At 39.9% G+C, this 21053-nt stretch overlaps 1 protein-coding gene across 18 annotated transcripts in view; it reads left to right on the plus strand.

The window, feature by feature from the left end:
- Positions 1 to 21053, plus strand: part of dtna (dystrobrevin, alpha) — a 302593-nt gene that overhangs the window by 74559 nt on the left and 206981 nt on the right. For 11 of the 18 annotated variants that reach the window (XM_072570462.1, XM_072570469.1, XM_072570470.1 and 8 more), the window contains exon 1: positions 20272 to 20448. The exons of 2 other annotated variants lie outside the window; for them this stretch is intronic. In XM_072570462.1, the coding sequence (XP_072426563.1) occupies positions 20432 to 20448 (17 nt within the window). In that variant the 5' untranslated portion in view covers positions 20272 to 20431. Of the gene's footprint in view, positions 1 to 20270; positions 20449 to 21053 lie in introns of those variants that run through there. 5 more of the 18 variants (XM_072570476.1, XM_072570481.1, XM_072570477.1 and 2 more) reach the window with 2 other exon arrangements.

The raw sequence follows: 21053 nt of genomic DNA on the forward strand, positions 1-21053 counted from the left end.
CATGTTTGGCAGTTGAGATCTGTCCAAGGTGGAGGTCATCTTGAAGATCAGCACTCTGAGATGTCATTGTAACTTGTATAGCTTGTGTCAGATGCTTGCAAGGCAAACATACTGTAAACCAATTGGTGCGGGTCAGTCCTCACTCCAGTCAAGGGGAAGGCTGCTGTGAGTCAGGAGCTACTGGTACGTTTGTGATGGGCACAGTCCGCACACAGTCCAGGATCTTGACATTGGTCAGTCAGCCTACTTGACATGTTCACACTCAGGATCTGTCCTAGTCCAGGTCTGGGGAGTGAGCAGCTGTCGTTTCTGTAGAACCATCACAAGCAGTCAGGATGTTGCATGCCATCAGTTGGAGAACTGCAAGCACAATACTCAGGGGTCTAGTCGGTCACGTCTAGGAGTTGCCATCAAAGTTAATCAGAGGTCTGGGGTGACTACAGTCCTGATGGCCCGTCCATCAATCTTTCAAAAAGGATGCTTCTGTTGGGGCAGTGGGGGATTATTGCCAGAAAGATTGGTGGAGTTGAAGCTGGGGATGAGAGAAATCATAGACATTTGCAGAGGTGTGGTTAAGGATGAAGATGGGGGAATCTCGAGGTGTATGGAAGCTAGGCTGTACAGCATCAGAGTGTGTAATACGCTGTGATGTGGTAGATCAGTGGCAATGACCATCACTGGGAGGGTGGAGAATAGCAGAACAAAATGGGCTTCATTTATAATTTTGGGGTTCAAGGGCACAGAGAACTGTAACAGGTGATGTTCAATGTGGTAAGTGTCCACATGGGAGAAATGGGTGCAAATAGGCTATTGAGGCATTGAGATATAAAAAGGGACATGGAGGCTCTGAAGGTTACCATGTGGGGCCTGCTGCTGCCATCACTTTTGATTCTTTAGTTGTGAAGTGCTGCTAGTGAATGGCCAGGACAATGTTCAGCCCAAGTGGTTGTATCCTGTTAGTTTGATGATGGGCAAAAGCGAGGGACAACATTGAAGCAACAGATCCATGAAAGAGGTGTTTGCAACATCCAGTTGCATTTAATTAGCAATTGTTTCATTGCCTATTTGGTCTGCAGATAGAACGAAGGAAAGATATTGGTCAACAGCGATTGCAACTGAACCTGAGTTCACAATGGTTATGAAGTTAGGAGCAATGCATTTTAAAAAGGTCAGTGCTGAGCAAAGGGGAACATTATTCAGGCAACTTCCAAGGATCCTGTGTGAGCCTCACAACATCACTTCAACATCTGTGATGGAAGTGTAACACTAATCAGTGATTCTCCCACTGCATCTTGCCAAACACACTTCATTAACTATCTACCAGCCCTTTGGTTCCACTTTCATCCAATTTAGTCCCATTCTACCACTTGCCACACCTGGAACATCGAAGCACAGCAGAATATTCCAGAATGGACCAACATTCCTTGTGCTGAAGACATCTTTAAAAGACAGTTATGCACACAGTTGCCTGCATGGCTTGTGAAATTTGCCCGCAGCAATTAGCACCTTGCTTTTTGGGGAGGGACCTAGAGGATCTGCTGGACAGGGTGATGCAAAGGCAAAGGGTGATGCAAATGAACCTTCCAGCTCAGCGAGCATACCTACATCCAGAACCTCAACCTGAGCTACAAATCTTCTCAAAACTCACAAAGAGGCAGGTGTACACTACCTGAGGACAGGCAGGGGATGCCATAATGCCAGACCCTGCCAGGCCCAAGGTTTCCATTCGGGTCAGTGAAGTTTCCATCACGTGGAGGAATGCCTGGCACTTCTGGAAAAAGGTTACTGATCTTCTGCCATTGTAAGTGCTACCATCCCGTCTCTAATAACTCATACTCACTCTATCTCTGCTACTGTACCTCCTTACCACCAAGACGCATGCTCTGCCACACTCAGTTTTCCCTACAATATCTTCCTCACTTGATGTCATCCACTCCAATCCCCAACACGACTTACACCGTACACCCACTACATTGCCAATTCCTTCACGCAGGACACGTCCTCATCTGCATTAAAAGTAACAGCTGTGCCACTCACTTTTATCTCTTCTACTACGTGTCCCTCTCTCTCACTCTTTGTCTCACTCTAGGAGGAAAGCATTCCACAATAGGGCAGAAAGAGACAAGATAGCTGGGTTGCTAGATATTCAGCTCCACATCACTTATGAGGAAAGGATCCTGACTCTGACTGCCTTGATGGACTGACCGACTGTTTCTCTGGACTGGTATGGGAGGTTGCCCTTGACTAACTGTTCGACCCACTGACTGAAGGCTATCTCCCTTGACTTGGTTGAGAAACATTGGCAACTATGCCAAGCTTCCTGGCTTTGTGTATGCACTAAACAACAAGAGAGCAGTACTGTGAGTACTATATTTGGCTGAATAAGAAAAATAAGGTGTTCAAATATTACTTGTTTAGTTTGGGTTCTTCCATAGTAATGCAGCTCCAGATCACATTACAACTTTGATCCAAACATGAGCAAAAGCTGAATTCCAGATACAAGGTAGTAGGTGACTGTCTTTGACATCAAAGTGGCATTTGATCAAATGTGACATCAAGGATCCTGACTAAAATGGCAAGTTAAAAGTTAATGGGACTTGTTGGATGTTGAGAAAACGCTTCAATATCTCTGCAAGGATGATACGAATTGATGAAGACCTATCAGGAAACAATACCAGGCTCATTCTCTTTTCCTTTGGAAATAGATGAGTTAGATAATTATGTAGGGTGTACAGTATTGATGCAGGCCATTTCTGATGAAGAGTCACGAGATTTATAATGTTAACTGTACTTTCTTCGCACAGATGCTGCCAGATCAGTGGAGTTGCTCCAGCAATTTCTGTTTTTGTTACAGATGCAGGCCAGTTAGCCTAACCAATTCATGCTAGCATTTGTGCTTCATTTGAGTCTCTTCCCATCTTACGTGAAATGCATCTAGACAATTTGTTTCAAACACTACGTAAAGTGGCAAGTTCCATTCCGCTTTTGATTTCATGGTTAAAAACAATTTAAAAGTTGTGGTTAACATAGCATTTTTCATGACCATCTGATTTCTCAAAGTGAGTGTTGATGGAAATATAGTACAATAAGTACCAAGTATATTCAGAATTTTGAAAGGTTTTGATGGAGTGGGCATAGAATGATTGTTTCTACTAATTGGAAAGAGCAAACTAGAGGTTATTAATGTGAGATAGTCCTCAAGAAATTCAAATGCGAAATAAACTTTGAGGGAAACCTTGCAAGTAATAGTAAGACAGGCAGCTTTAAATACATTAAAAAAAGAGAAAATACAAAGTGAACATTGGCCCCTTAGAAAATGAGGTTGAGGAAGAATGGAGAACCAGGAAATAGAACATGATTTGAATAAAAACTTTGCAGCAGTCTTTACAGGAAAATTCACTAATAGAACTCCAAATTTACCAAATACTGAAGGGCCAAAATGGGGAGAGGAAAGAAGACCTTTAGGAATAGGAGTAGGCCTTTCTGCCCTTCAAGCTACTTCACCATTTAGTAGGATCATAGCTGATCTGACATTCCTCAGTCTACTTTCCTGCATTTTCCCCAGAACCCTTGATTTCCCTGATTTATCAGGGATCTATCTATTTCAGCCTTAGATAAATACAATAACTATCACGAGAGAAAGATTGTTTGGAAAACTAAAGACTGATAAGTCCCCTGGCCTGATGGTCTTATGAGAATTCAGAAGAAACTTTCAAATCCTGAAATTGGTATAAATGCATATTCACTATCACAGATTGTATTGATGCAATATTGATTGTATTGTATTGATATATTTCATCGGAAGCTAGAGGAATAGAGAGCTATACTAGTAGAATGAAATAAAAGAGGAAGTTTGCATGGAACGTAGGCACTAGCTTAGACTAATTTGATTAAATAACTTTGTCTGTAGTCTACCTTGTGGTGATTGTAGTGAGGTCAGCTTCATAGGTGGACCTCATAGCGTATGGGTTCCCTGATTGGGGCTGTTAATCTGGTTCAATCAGGGAGCCCTCGCGGACAGATAGAAACAGGAGTGTCAGAGGGTTCTGTTCACTCTGAGAGCTGGCACTGAGAGAGCTGGGTCAGTGTCAAGGACTCCAATGTAAATAAGCGGCGATTTAGTGACAGAATATTGACCTCTATGGAGTTATTGCAGTGATTTCAGTGATGACAAAAGAAAAGCATGCTCCTGAAGAAATTTGCTTGCAACAGTCATCTTTGAGTTGGGATAAGCATTTCTGGCATCATGAGATTATTTGAGGGGCTTGACTCATTTGATTCTGCCATCAAAGACTGGATCTAGTTTGTGGAAAGAAGGCATTTTTTTTTCTGGGCTATTGACAGTTGGGCAGATGGAAAGCAAAGAGTAATTCTCCTGACAGCTTGTGGAACCCCAGCTTTTTCAGTTATTAGGAGCCTAACTTACCCTGAATCACCAGATGTTAAAATCTTTCAAGAGTTGACAGATTTAGTAAAGGAATATTATGATCCCAAACCTCCTCTAATTCTGAAAAACTATCAGTTTTACTCGGCAATTCAACTACCAGGGGAATCAGTATCAGGATTTTTGACCATGTTAAGATGATTAGCAGAGGCATATGACTTTGGTTTAACCCTTAATGAGAGGGTGTTCAGTATGTGGGATTAATGATGTAACCATGCATAAGGCCCACAGCTCGATTTCAAACAGGCAATAGAACTGGCTTTATCATTGGAAAATGTGCAAGTGGAGCATACAAGTTGCAGGTATTGCGATGGAAATGGATACCCTCACCAGCCCGACTGAGCTTAGTGAAAGCAATTGCATTGCCTCACTTAGGACATATACTGAACAGAGGGACTCTAGTTCAGCCCACAGCAAAACCCTAAAACAAAGCCAAGCCTCGGCCAAATGGTTGACATTTTCTTCAGGGTCTAGGCCGGCAAGTATTGTAGCCACTACTAGAATGTAAAAGAGACCCAAATTGAGTAAGCGGCCAGTATCAAGGAGAGTACACACCCTGGAAAGTCCAGCTACATCTGGTTTATAACAGTTAAATTGCTTAGCAACATCCAAATCAGATCCAATCAAAATAAATGTCCGGTTAAATGGTCACCTGGTTCTAATGGAGGTCAATACTAGTGTGGCTATTTCAGTGATCACAGAACCAGCCTTTAACAAAATCCGCTGTGGACTCCAACACTTAAGTTTGCGTAAGACTGAGACTGAGAATCTATACCGGTGAACCATTTCAGATTAAGGGTACAACTTTGTTTCAAGTCTCTTCTGAGAAGCAGCTGGTTTAGTTCCCACTGATGGTCGTAAAAGACTCAGGCCCAAGTCTGATGGATGAAATTGGATGAGAAACATGTTTTTGATTGGAAAAAGGCTACCCGAATGAAGTCCCAAGTAAATACCCAAGTAAATTTTCAGGAAAGTCTAGGACTGTCAAAAGAGCTAAGGCCACCTTGAATTTTGACCAGGGAGAAATTCCACAAATTTGCAAGTCCCGCCATGCAGTGCTATTTGCCTTTTATGCAAAAGTAGAGGCAGAAATCAGAAGGCTGGAAAACAAAGGAATCATCAAACCAGTCCAGTTTGTGGAATGGACAACATCAGTCATACTGGTTGTGAAGCTGGATGGGTCAGTTCATCTTTAAAATAAATGCTAAACTGCTTTCGCAGCTGGATAACTATGCAATCCAATACTTAGAGGATTTTTATGCAAAGCTGGCTGGGGGGGGTGAGGGTCAATCCTTCACAAGGCTGGACATGAGTCATGCATACTTGTAATTGTGGTTCAATGAGGATCCCAAGAAGTAAGTTACTCTACCCATAAGGGTTTTACCAATATACGAGGCTGCCATTGGGAGTATCGTTGGCCTATGCAATTTTTCAGTGGACAATGGAGAACATTTTACATGGTCGACTCCAGGTCTCCATTTATCCAGATGACATGCTAATAACAGGGAAGACCAATAAGGAGCACTTAGAGAACTTGGACATAGTCCTTAGATGTTTCTCCCAAGTGGGCATATGCCTTAGAAGGGAAAATTCAGTGTTCCAGGCACCCCAAGTATTTGGAGTCCACAAGAATGGGTTACACCCTTTGGAAGAAATATGAGGGCAATCAAAGGTGCCCTGGCTCCCATGTCTGTACCATAGCTTAGGTCTTTCCTTGGGCTGGTGAACTATTGCAGAAAGTCCATACGTAACCTGGCCTCCATTCTGGCAGTTTTCACCAATTCTTCAAAAAGGACTAGCCTTGGAAGTGAGCATGTAGCCAAGCCTGTAGCTATCATCCTGTAAGGTGTTGGCACAGTATGATTGCACGCAAGGTCTGGTATTGACATGTGATGCCTCCCTGTACAGTATTAGCTCATAGGTGACCCAATGGACAGGAACGCCCAATAGCATATACATCCAGGGCTTTGGCTAATACAGACCGTAAATATGACCAGATGGAAAGGAAGGGTTGCTGATCATGTTTGGAGTCAGAATGTTCCACCAACATCATTATGGATGTAAATTTGTAATAATATGCACCACAAACCCCTGCTAGATCTACTTAAAGAGGACAAGGCTATGTCACCCATCGCTTCAGGCCGAATTCAGTAGTTGGCTCTCATACTAAGTATAAGAACAAATTGGAACACTATCTAGGAGGCCATGTCACAAATGCGGATGCATTGAGCCACTTCATGCTGAGATACACCACCAGCGGTACCACCACTGGAAGATTCTGTATGATTTTAAATCTGGACACACTTCCAGTCACAGCTGACAATATCAGCAAAACATCTGCTGCTGGTGGGGAAAACCAAAGGGCTGTCACAGATCTGAAATCTTTCTGAACTTGGATAGACCAGATCACAGCAGAGGATGGCATATTATTATTGGGGGGGACAAGAGTGATTGGCCCGAGCAAAGGCCAGCATCATATTCCGGCTAAACTCCACTAGAGTCATTCAGTGGTTTCCAGAATGGAGATGTTGCAAGAAGTTATGTCTGGTGGCCAAGATTCAATGCAGACACAGCTGTACTGGTGGAGCAATGCCCAGAATGCCATCAAGGACAAAAATTACCGCCAGCAGCCCCCCCCCCCCCCCCCCCCCCCCGATATTCGTGGGAATAGCCGCATGGACTCAGGACTCAGTTACACGTAAAACATGCAGGTCCTTTCATGGGTGCAATGTTCTTAGTCATTGTGAATACCTACTCAAAGTGTCTAGCCATAAGTTAATTCATCAAACATTGGGACGATGACAGAAAAACCGTGCACATCTTTTGCAATACACAGACTCTCAGAAGTGTTGGTCATAGTTAACAAACCATTGTTTAACATCAGGGAATTTGAGTGTTTCCTGAAGTAAAATGGTATTCACCACATAAAGACAGTTCCATACCATCCATCATCCAGTGGTCTAGCAGAAAGTATCATAGAGTCATAGAGTTGTCTAACATGGAAACAGACCCTTTAGTCCAAATTATTCATGCCGACCAGATATCCTCAGTGAATCTAGTCTCATATGCCAGCATTTGACCCATATCCCTCTAAACCCTTCCTATTCATATACCCATCCGGATACCTTTTTAAATATAAAGTCTCCACCATTTCTTCTGGCAGCTCATTCCATATACACAATACCCTCTGCATGAAAAAGTTGCTCCTTACGTCCATTTTAAATCTTTTCACTCTCATCTGAGCAGTCTAAACTTTGAAGGCAGGGTTAAAGAAACAGCCTACAGCTTCACTAGATACCAAACTGTCCCAGTTTCTATTTGATTATTGAGCTACCCCTCAAGCTCCAGCATGGGCAGAAGACTTCACATCAGGTTAACTCTTATCTTCTTGGATCTGTGGAGGAAGGATGAAACAGTATCAGGAATGCCATGGCTGGACACAAGACTCTGCTCAACAAGAAAGACAGTTTACTTTAGGTAACAAAGTTGGATGTAGGACGTGGGAATGACCCTGCATGGGTGAAAGGCATGGTCAACACAAGGTCAGGTCCAGTATGCATAAAGCTTAGGTAGGTGCGACGGTCCTGAGCAAACACGTGTGCCAAATGAAAGTTGTACACTCAAACAGTGCGGGAGCAAAATGTGCCCAGCTCTTCAACTGCCTTTACAACTGATCTGGAACCCGTGGGTTCTCCCTCTCCATCAAGTGTTGAAGATACCTCGGAATCTGAGATGGTTATGGTGTATGTTGCAATCTTGACGCCTCTGCCATCTAAAGAGGAGAATCAATTTTATACAAGCTGCTGCAGGAGCAAGAGGCAAGCTACTGTGTGTTACACACTGCCAGTATCAAAGGCAGAACTGGTGCATCTAAGACACCCCAGGAAGAGATACAAAAAAACATAACTCAGATGGAGAGGGATGTAGTGATTCTAGCGAGGTTGGCCAGGTGATGACAGAATATGAGTCCCTTATTTAGGTTGTTAATCTGGTCCACCCTGAGACCCCTGGCTGACAGATATAAACTGGAGTCTTGGGGGTCGTTAGGGCTGACTGCCTGCCCCTCTTCCGCGGTTACGTTAGAGCCCGAGTGTCCTTGGAGAAGGAGCACGCGGTGTCCACCAACACCCTGGAATTGTTCAGGGAGAAGTGGGCGCCACAGGAAGTGGAGTGCATTATTTTCCCCCCCAACTCTATTTTGATTAAGTCCCTGCCCTCCCCTTCACTGTTTGATCACACAGCATTGCCCTTTTTTGTGAAGGGCAGTGCTTGTCACTGGCCACTTGGATGTTTTCCTATCTTCCTGGTGGTGGAAATTGAATAAAGATTCGTACACCTTGTGTCTCTCACTGTGTCTCACACCTGCACACACACACCATGGGTGCTGGGGAAAAAAATAAGCACTACCACAGTTGGGCGGTAGTGTGGGGGTTATAAAAAAAACAAAAAAAAACCAGGAGTGTCAGATGATCTGTTCACAAAAAAAAGAATAAATTAATAACTGGAGTCTTCAGTTAGGCGGTACTGTAGGGGTTAAATAAAAAAAAGGAAAAAAAAATCAACAGGAGTGTTGAGGGGTTCTGTAAAAAAACGGAGTCTTAGACATCCTGTTCACTCAGAGCTGGCTCTGAGGGAGCTTGATCAGTGTCAAAGCCTCTCCACATGTAATCAAAGGATGACTTGGTGACAGGATACCGTCCTCTGTGGTGTTCCTTCATACATTGTGTAATTTAAATTTACAGTATGCCTGTAGGTACACTTAAGTCCCCATTGTGCAATTGTGGTGCTACTGCTGATGAGAAAAATACAAACAAAAATAGCAATTGCTGAAGAAACTTAGCAGGTCTGGCATCATCTGTAGAGAGAAAACAGTTAACATTTCAATTCCAGTGATCTTTTTTCAGAACTGTTTTTAAAAAGTGTAAATATTGCTATCGAGGGAAAGTCCATATCTGAAAGGAGAAAAAAATCAGTGTTTTCAGTGTGTTAGTTTTCCTATTTTAATGATACATTACTGCTAATTTCTTCTGCATGAAAAATTACCCAAAGAACTATTTCACAAGAGGGAATTAACATTAGCATCAAAAATTGAAACTATTTCACTTCCATCTAAAATGCCAGCTTCAGAGTTTTATATGGCTTAATAATCATTCAGCTGACCATGGAGATGATAGATGGCTATGGAAAGGGTAAATTTCATGATGGCTACATCTCAAACACAGACAAGAAAACACGTCTTTGTTCACATTTGAAAATGTAGTCTAAGGAGGCAGAAACTCTTCAGTTTAGTGTTAATATCAAAGTGGCTAGCTGCCAAAGATTCAGGCTGCCATTAGGATAAGTGCTGTGTCCCTAAAATCATGAACATAAATGAAATCAGCAAGTCCAATAACCTGATTAGAAGTACAAGGAAAAGCTAATATGGCTGTGCAACTGAAAATCCAAAACACAGTTGTGACTTAGTCAACCTCATTGAATTCTGGTGGTGAAAATCAGGAGTTTGCTGAGTGGAAAATGTTGGTGGACAATTGTGTTCTGAAATTATAGGGTGAAATAAAGTGATTTAGGGTTTTTGAGTGCTCAAACAACAGATGTACAACAGGATCTATGCAGGAATAAAATGCTTTTGAGAATTGAGTATCTTTAACAATAATAGTTTGGGTCAATGTGGATTATTTTATTTCTACTACTAACTTGATCAACTTGTCTCTCTGTTATTTTGCATGGAGAAGCGTTATATTTGTTATTACCCAAAACAACTTTTAATAATGCAGTTAATGTATGTATATTTTGGGTGTGGGAATTGGTGGTGGAAACAGGGAATGTGTATATCAAAAGCAGAAATAATGACACGGACTGAAGAAACAGGTATAGCCTGAGTTGCAGGGTACTGCGGTAAAATAGATGGACAGGTCCATATAGGAGCTAAAAATTAGTTAAAGAGTAAATAAGTATTAAATATTCACTTTACCAAAGAATAATTGGATATATTTTGAGTTGCCAATGTAAAAAGTTAAAAACTTTTAATGTTTTTCAATAGAACTTGACTGCAGTGTGGGAATAAATCCAAGAGAACAGATATCCTTCACAGAGAGAGAGAGAGAGATATGCAACTTATCTTCTGCTTCTTGGTCAGATTATGGTTCTGGATGGAAAATTGAGATGTTTTAAAGAATTCTAATTATAATGAATGTTTTCATAATTTTGTGTACATTTCAAATACTTAAAGCTTAATGGAGTGAAACAGAATGTTTTCATGTCTCGTTAAATATAGCTTGTTGTAACTGCATAACCTTAACTTCAAAATATGTATTGCACCATACAATGATTAACTTACAGGAAAGAGATAGTTCTGAATTTTAAATTTATTCGCCTCAGTCTGAGCTGAGTTGAGTTGTCTTAGATGGTTTCTTACCACAAGTCCTAGCAAAATTTCTCATCCTGACTTTTAAACTTGTAGCTTTAATTACATATGACCAATGATAAGGCATGCCAATGTAAAAAGTTAAAAACTTTTAATGTTTTTCAATAAAACTTTACTGTAGTGGGTGGCACGGTGGCACAGTGGTTAGCACTGCTGCCTCACAGCACCAGAGATCTGGGTTCAATTCCCGCCTCAGGCAACTGACTGTGTGGAGTTTGCACATTCTCCCCGTGTCTGCGTGGGTTTCCTCTGGGTGCTCTGGTTTCCTCCCACAGTCCAAAGATGTGCAGGTCAGGTGAATTGGCCATGCTAAATTGCCCGTAGTGTAAGGTGGAGGAGTAAATGTAGGGGTATGGGTGGGTTGCACTTCACTGTGGACTTGTTGGGCCGAAGGGCCTGTTTCCACACTGTAAGTAATCTAATCTAATCTAATGTCTCACACCTGAGCTGCACCTATCTTACGAGGCACCATTCCCACAACAATTTGCCACTCAGAAGATGTCCATCCAGAAATCAGCATCCCATACACCCATGCCACCTAGTACAACTGGACAAGCATTAGCATTCTGATGGTGCCTCCCCCTGGCAACATAATGGCAAAGTAGGAACAAAACGACACCGCTCATGGCATGTGGCCAATATGGCTGACACTCCCTCACACATACTCCCCCATTCTCTCACCTTAGTCAATGTTTAACCACCAGGCCACATACTTTACATGTCCATTGCTACATCTTATCTGAACATTCTATAAGTCAGTGCTTCCCTGTCCCAATGCCCACTGTAGACCAGCATCTTATCATTGTCCACTACAGGAACATTACATATAGACAACCAATTGGACAAGTGCAAATACATCATATTTTATTTTATATTTTATATTTTTATATTTTATTTATAGAAGGAGAAAGGGAACAGAAGTGAAAACCTTTGTGACCATGTGTTCTGACGTCCTTATGGAACCTTCTTTACACATATTCAATTGTACTATTTAAAGTAAAGATATATTTCCTTTACATAACAAAGCCATCTCTCCTTGTACAGTTTTTTGCTCACTCCCACCACCTCCCCTCCTCTCTTTGCATCGTGAGAAGACATTGAAATATCTCTTTTAGCATACAGGGCATAGACACTCCCAAATGAAGCAATGGATATCAAATTTAGATTTGTTGGGAATGTTGCCAGCTTTAGTTTGAAAGTATCCGTAGGCATAGAAATTCAGGGCCACTGTGACCTTGGTGTAGAATTGCTCTTAGACAACTCCATTGATTTTCAAGGTTGTCACAATTTTGCAATAAAACAAAGAAGTACAAATGCTGGAGATCTCATACAAAGATAGAAATTGCTGAATGAACTCACCTGGTCTGGCAACATTTGTGGAAAGAAAGCAAAGTTAATTTTTCAAGTCCGGTGATTCTTCATCAGATCTGTCACAATTCCGTGACCACATTCTCGATGGAGTACTGCTTGGCAAACACTGCTATTAACTGAGTTTCAGATAAGAGAAGTATTTTTTTGAAAACTCCAGGTGGGTCGGGTTTTCTGCTCTAAACCGTCTGGCTTCTCCCTGTATGAATAATTCTTCCTCTGTTCTGCTTCTACTCTATTGCTATGTTGTAACACAGGAGAAACTGCAACTATAGATAGTATAATTGGGAGAAAGAGATGTTTCAAAATCACATCACTTCTTCTAAAATTTCAGCACCACTCACTCTGACTTAAAGAAAGTCTGCCAACTCCTTAAACAGCCAGTGTTCTAAGTTCACCTGGGATTAATTCTGCTTCACACAGATAACTATGATCAATATGTAATGACCGATGACATAGCCCAAGATTGTGTCTAGGATTTGTATCACACATTGTTGGTCATTGCAAGCATTCCACATGCAGGATTTATGGCTGCAGATATCTTAAACCTGTATCATGTAAGTGCCTATTTAATGCATTCATGTAGCCATGATACCGTTAAGCAACACTTTCACTGCCTTGACTGATCACTGCTGATAGCCATGAGAAGCTTTGTAGATTTTTGTCTGTGCTGAAAGTCAAGGAAAGACAGAAGTACTGTGAGGCTGTAGCAAACTGCAAAGCCTCAAAGCAGAGAGGCTGTGAGTATCAAAGTAGGCAAAGTGAGGAAGAGCAAAGAAAGCAAGCAAAGAGCCCTGAAGTACATCATGCTCTGATGCATGAGATGGATGCCTACCTCTGTGTGCAAAACTGACTGGCAACAACATTATAATGAAAGGTGGCAGTATACTCCAAAGCTCAGTATTGAAATGAAGAACAGTATTCCAAGTGAGTTTGAGAAATGCCATGATGGTATGGTGAGACTGGTGCATGTTGTTGCCAATTCCCATGGATGGTGGGAATAATGGAATGTGGAAATGTTGGGCACTGCTGGCCAAAGTGGAACGCTGGAGGAGTAAACAATAAGCTGGAGCTATCAGGTGCCCACTTTGTTGTCATCCAGTTTATCAGCAACATGTTGGAGAGTAGCAAGAAGCATATAGATGAGGGTAGAGTAGATAATAAAGAATGCAGATTGGTGGCTTGTCACTTTATTTTCTTGATATTGAAAATCTCATTCTTCCAAATTCATTATTTTACTCAACTGACCCATCATTCCCCACGTTTTTCAGAGGCTGGGAAAATTCTGCCCCTTGTTGTTCCACCATATTTCTTTGTGTGATGTTTTATCACTTGCTGCCACAAATGAATCCTTGGTGTCCTTGGACAGGATCTGAGACAAATCTTCTCATAAGCATCTCATAAAGTTGCATTTTCATTTTCCCATTACTGTAACAGAGGAGTGAATGCTATATCATTCATACATTTAATTATTTTCCCATGGAATTAATTTCCTATCTCGATGCTAGATTTCCTAGTTCTTGTGCTTTTATGCAGTGAAATTCTTCTGGAACCAGCCCTCAATTTGCTGGAGTTTTTGCTATAATGAAAATTATAGAATTTTAAAATGGGAAGTGAATAAATCCTGCATCACCTGATTCACATGCCCAACTCATCTTGTATCATCTCTTCTTGATTCCCCCTGTGTAACACCATGGGAAATTTCTGGTAGTTTGAAACGAATAGCCTTTTGGTGAAAAATCTGAAAACTTGGTTGAGTACATCAGTAAAAGTATAAATATAATAGCTAAGGAATGGCAATAATTTGTTAAAAGGAAATGAATCTTAACAAATTGTTGAGTTGAGCAAAAGTTTAAAATACGAGCAAGTTCAGAAATAATCAAACTAAAAGTTTGTAACATGGGTTCAAAATGAAGATTTTCACAATGAAATCAATAAATGTCCGCATGGTTTTAGAAGTAAGAAAACTTGCCTGCCAAACATCGATGGTGGTAAGGGATTCCAGAGTTAAGGAATCCATCAAATGTCTGTTAATTCATCACATAATTTCTAAATGTCTGATTCATGTATATGTTATAAGTTTCCTCCAGTTATAACTCTGTTTGCTTTGGGTGGTTGACACTATCTTTTGGAAGTTTTAGCAGTATGTACTATTTATCAGATGCACTGCAGAAATTCACCAAAGATTCTCAGACAGCACCTACCAAATCCACGACCACTTCCATCTAGAAGGACAAGGGTAGCAGACATATGTGAACACCACCACTTTAAAGTTTCCCTCCAAGCCACACACCATCCTGACTTGGAAATATATTGCCATTCCTTCACTGTCACTGGGTCAAAATCCCAGAATTCCCTCCCTAATGGTATTGTGGGTCAACTCACAGCAAGTGGACTGCAGTGGTCCGAGAAAGCATCACACCACAACCTTCTCAAAGGCAAATAGGGACGGGCAATAAATGCCAGTTACACCAACCTCCCACAAATGAATAAATAAACAAGAAGTTAGGACAATATTCTCTCCAGCAATGTAACCATATCCTCTGGGTCATGGTCCTGATCCTGGTTCAGGTAATTCCCCAAAAAGAAGTTCAAAATCAATGAAGAATAAATCCGAGAGAAATTTGGTTGCACTGCTAAGATTTTAGATGGTGCAGCAAACAAGAAGCCCCAGTATAACATAACACATTATAAACTTTGTTTGCATGATGGTCCCTGTTATGAATTAGTCATGATTTGGAGATGCCGGTGTTGGACTGGGGTATACAAAGTTAAAAATCACACAACACCATGTTATAGTCCAACAGGTTTAATTGGAAGCACACTAGCTTTCAGAGCGACGCTCCTTCATCAGGTGATTGTGGAAGGCTCAATCGTAACACAGAATTTATAGCAAAAATTTGCAGTGTGATGAAACTGAAATTATACATTGAAAAATTGATTGTCTGTTAAACCTTTCATATGTTAGAATACAGTGATAGTTTCACTTCTTTCATGTGTAAATCACAAAACCCTTTTTTTTTAAGTTGCATTCTCGGGTTCAATGCAACTTAAAAAAAAATGGTTTTGTGATTTACACATGAAAGAAGTGAAACTATCACTGTATTCTAACATATGAAAGGTTTAACAGACAATCAATTTTTCAATGTATAATTTCAGTTTCATCACACTGCAAATTTTTGCTATAAATTCTGTGTTACGATTGAGCCTTCCACAATCACCTGATGAAGGAGCGTCGCTCTGAAAGCTAGTGTGCTTCCAATTAAACCTGTTGGACTATAACATGGTGTTGTGTGATTTTTAACTATGAATTAGTCAGACTTCCCTGAAGGTCGCCTTTTCTTCAGAATTTCATTTTTTCACAATAAAAATGTCCATTTCATATAGGGTGCATGGAAATTATGTTAGATCAGTGCCATGAGTCAAGCTATTAAGTTATTTTGTTGGTGTTGTGAAGCCAAATGTGACCTTGCAAGAATTAATTGCTACTTTTTGTAGAAAAGAGTCATTGATTATTGATGCTGCTATAGAAATGTTCTTGGATAAAAAGAGAGGCACTGAGTCATACAAAAGAAGAATTTGCATTGTTTGACATTGAGTCAGTATTGAATTAGCCAAACTTTTCAGAGTGGCAGAGTATAATTTTGATTTTTAGATTATGGGGAGGTGGGTGTGGGAAGGCTGAATCAGCAAAAGTTCTTTCTAAAATCACCTTAAATCTTTGCCCAGTCAGTTCTTGGTTTTCTTGTTTTAATTCACTCATGGAACATTGGCATGCAGGCCAGCATTTATTGCCCACTCCTAGGTGCCTTTGTACTGAGTGGCTTGCTAGGCCATTTCAGAGGGCAGCGACAGTCAACCACCTGGCTGTAGGTCTCGAGTCACATGTAGGCCAGACCAGGTGAGCATGGCAGACTTTCTACCCTTAAGGATACCCTTGAACAAGATTGTTTTTTCTTACGAGTGGGAACTGTTTCTCTCTGTGTCTGAACTCTGTCCAGATCTCTCATGATCTTGAAAACTTCCATCACATCCTTCCTCAGCCATCTTCTGGCTGAGGAGAACAGTTCCAATTTCTCTAAATATCGGCATTACTCAAGTTTCTCAACTCTGGAAACATTTTTGTAAATCTCTTATGCACTATTTCCAGTGCATTCATATTTCCATATTGTGGCACCCAGAGCTGTACACAGCACTCTAGCTGAGGCCCAACAAGTGTCTTATGCAAGTTCACCATAAGCTTCTTACAGTTATATTCTCTGCCCTTATTAATAAAGTCCAGGATACTATATACTTTATTAACTGATCTCTTCATCTCTCATGCCTTCAATGACCTGTGCAGATATAAACAACAGTAGTAGACTCACCAACTTTAAGGGCATTTAAATAAGGTCATTGGTCATTGGATAAACATATGGATGAAAATAGAATATGTAGGATAGATGGACTTCAGATTGGTTCCACAGATGGGTGCAACATCGAGAGCCGAAGGGCCTGTATTGCGCTGTAATGTTCTATGTTCTATATCCAGGTCCCTGTGCCCCTGCATCCTCTTCAGAATTGTACCCCTTATTTTGTATTGTCTGTCTATGTTCTTCCCACTAAAATACATCACTTTACATTTCTGTGCATTGAATGTCATCTGCCACCTATCTGCCTATACCACCAGGTTGTCTAAATTGTTTTGAAATTCCACACTGGCCTCCTTACAATTTACAATGCATCTAGGTTTCATGTCCTCTGCAAAATTTGAAACAGATCCCTACACATAAATTAATTAATATTAACATTAATTTATATCATGAAAATCAAGGGTTCTTAATTCTGACCCCTATAAACCTTCAACTATAAACCTTCCTCCAGTCTGAAAAATATCTGTTGATTATTACTCTTATCCATGTTGCTCCTAACCCTTTTATTCCATGAGCTGTAACTTTCTGACAAGTTTGTTGTGTAACACCACATTGAACACCTTCTAGAAGTTCATATACACCTCATTGACAGCATCATCCTCATCAATGCTTTCCATTACCTCTTCAACAAAACCCCAGTACATTACATAAACATGATTTGTCCTTAAGAAATGCATGTTGCCTCTTCCTAATCTATTCAATTTTGCTTCCATGTGACGACTAATTCTATCCTGAATAACTTTTTCTCAATGCTTCCCCATCACTGAAGTTAAACTGACTGACCTGTAATTGTTGGGTTTATCCTTAGAACCTTTAGTGAACAAGAGTGTGATGCATCACTCAAACTGAATGAGTCGAAGGAAGATTGAAAGATTATGGTCAATATTCCTACAATTTCCACTCTCCTTGGCTTCAATATCCTTGGATGCATCTCATCAGGCCATGTACCTTATCAACTTTAAATACCAACAATCAATCCAATACTTCCTCCTAAACAATATTGAAGTCTTCCAACAAAGTTTCCTCCTCAGTGACCATGTCTTATGTGGCATCTATTTCCTTGGTAATGACAGATATAAAGTATGCATTTAACACCTTATGTGTAACACCTATTTAACACCATACCCTCATATTTCCATGTATGAATTCCCTTTTGGTCCCTAATCAATCCTTCTCCTACTTTTATCACTCTTTCTATTTATATGGCTACACAAGACCTTAGGATCCCTTTTATGTTGGCTTTCAGTCTTCGTTCATAATTCTTCTTTACCTTTGTGATGTGCTTTTGCGTGTCCCTTATGAAAATTATGTATTCCTCTTGGTTTTCAATTACTTTTTCTACCTGACATCTGTTATAAGCATAGTTTTCCCTTTTCATCTTAATTTCTATCTCTTTTGTTATCCAGGTACACATGTTGACTGTACCCAAACCAATTCCTGTTGCTTAGTTATAGTTTTCCTCACCAAACTTTAATTTCAGTAGATATGTCAAGTTCCATTCTTAACCCATTAAAGTCAACTTTCTGCCAATTGATATATCTTACTCTGGATTGACTATTGTCATTCTCTACCATCATCCTTAACAATACAATACAATGATCACTGTCTATTCCTTGTTTTCCCACTCAAACTTTATCCACCTCATTTTCAAAAACCAGGTGCATCCTTTCTTGTTGGACTAGATATATATTACGGTAGGAAATCCTCAGCACTATCTAAGAACGTTTGACCCTCTCTGCCCTTTACGCTACCAGTATCTCAATCGATATTTAGGTAAGTAAATTATAATTACCATATCATGTTGTCTTTGAAAATTCCGTGCAGATTTTCCTCTACATCCTTCCCACTAGTTAATGGCCTATAGACCATTTGGAGAAATGTAACATCATCCTTTTTTTTTCCTTACCTTGAGCTAAATTGCTTGTATTCTTGAATCCTCTCGGCATGCTATTTCTCCAGGACTGCAGTGCTCACCATAATCAATACTCCCACCATCCTCCTTTCTTTCTTTTTCTATATTTATGGAATCCATGTGTCCAATTATATTTAACAACCAGTCATGTCCTTACTTGTACGATATCTCTGCTATTGCCACAACATCGTATTCCACGTGGCAATTTGTGACTGTAATTCACCAATTTTATTAACTAGACTCCATGAATTCACATGCATGCATGCACAGTAAGCTTCCCTTGTTCCAACTTCACATATTGACTTACTATTCTCTATTGTAGTGCTATTTGTCTCTCCAAGTATGTTGTGCACCTTGGTATTCTTTCATATTCTCTGAAGATAGAACTTACCTATAGCTGTTATTACCACCACTATCAATTCGTTGTTTCTCCTTTTAAGGTTTTCACAAAGTAGTCATTGTTAATTTTGGAGTTGTGCCACACTGCAGCTTTCAGGCTTCATGAATGAAGGACTGAGGAGATTAAATTGTTTGGAGACAAATAGGAAAAGAAGTTAATTTGGTTGATTGTCCCTTTCAAGCTTCCTATGCAAAGCACAGCCACTGTTTGAGAGTTGTTTTCATCAAAGTAAAGTGTTAACGTTTTGAGAACCTTTAAAGCTTGTATAGACATGCCTGTGGAATGTTGCTGCAGAATTAGTGATACATGAAACAAACAAATTCATTTCAGTCATATCTTTTTTAGTTTTGAGGATGATTCATTCTTTACCTTGAGCTAGAAATGTTTCTCCTGAACATTTCACTCCTCTTTCTCCCTTATCTAAAAAGGATTTGCAACTCATACTGACAGTTTGGGATACTGTCAGTTTGTGTTTATGCTGCTTGATATTGTGCGTTGGCCTTGAGGCAGTAGTTGTGAGATAGAAAGTGAACAATGTAATCCAACAGAGTATTCAGCTGAAATGATACAGTATACTGCACCTGTCTAGACTTCCTCAGATTAAGCTTCATTTGTTATTAGTTTGGAACTGTTGTTTAATTTTGTTGTCAAAGAACATTACTATTTTTGTTAAAAACTCTGAAATTTCTCATTGAAATCAGAAGTAGAGCCTTTAATTTCCTTGGTGAAAATTTTGCCTTCTATCCTGAATGTGGTTCACTTGAAACTGGAAATGACATTCATCCCTTAAGAAGGAATTTCTTCATTTGTCATTTGTTTAAAGAGTTGTTGGAGTAAACACACTTGGTGAAGACTATGAATCCATGTGTTCATATGAATTACTTAAAAATCTGTCTTTAAAGGCACAGTGATTGTGTTTTGAGACCCTGCTGTTCTATAGCACATGGAGAGCTGATAAGATTACTTTCAGATAAGTTTTATTTACAGTCCAGAGCTTGACAATTCTGCTAAGCCTCCAGAGATATCATTCATCAATACTTTACTATTCAGCCATATTTAGAAATGAACATTGTTTAGTGAAACATTCAAAGACCGTAAGAATTGGATAAGGAAAACATATTGGCCCATCATCTACTAATTATTTAAACCAAACTGATTTATACTACTTTTAGGCTAGATTTTGGCATGAAGCCAGAAAATGAGCAAGTCTAGAGATCAAAAGCATTTGATTGGTGAACTGCATGAAGGCATCAGCCAGCGAAACTCCATAGGAATGCAGAGTTGGATGGTTTAGAGTTAAAGATAGAGACTGTGTGCACATAGTCTCTTGAGCCAGGTTCTAAATTCAGCAGTCTGTTCAGTTTTCTAACAGGCTGTTATCAAAAGTGCCTTCTCTCAGCATTAAAACCAAAACTTCTTGTTAAAATATTTTTAAGACTTTATATTCAACGAGACTGCATGTGAAGACAGAATGGTGTACACAACAGAGTAAGTTTGTGTTTAAAGCTTACTTGTTTTTGATGGGTTTGTTTATACTTTTGTTGCTTTGTTTTATCTGGCATTTAAATTTTCTATGTTCAAAGAGTTAATTAAAAGTATTATGAATGCTGTTTTGCACCTCCTTTTGTGAATCTTAAATGGAATTGTTCTGTGTACAAGCTTTTGAAGAAACATGCTTTCCCCTGTGCTGCATATGTTCTTAAATGGAAATTCCCTCTGCTTTACTCTTTTAGAAGTATGGCATAATGACTATAAATGGTATTTTTAAACTTAGCTTTGCCAATAGATTACTGTTAACAGAATGAGAACCCAAAATTATATTCTATGCCACATTTGAACTGTATTTTTAAGCATCTAATTATTATGGTCAAGGTAAATAAACATGCCTTGCCAACTGATTGATATTTAGTAAAACAAGTTTTCTTTTATTTGATTTTATGTGCCTTTTTAGAAGTCCATGCAAACTACGTTTATGGACAAGCATGTGCTACAAAAACTACAGGGGGAGTTTTAAGCTCCTTGTGATTGACGGTAGAGGGTTGGGAGCTGTTAAAAATAAAGAATGATGTAATGCAAGTCCCATATACTACAGA

This window comes from Chiloscyllium punctatum, chromosome 5 (genome assembly GCF_047496795.1).
Source record: "Chiloscyllium punctatum isolate Juve2018m chromosome 5, sChiPun1.3, whole genome shotgun sequence".
NCBI lineage: Eukaryota > Metazoa > Chordata > Chondrichthyes > Orectolobiformes > Hemiscylliidae > Chiloscyllium > Chiloscyllium punctatum.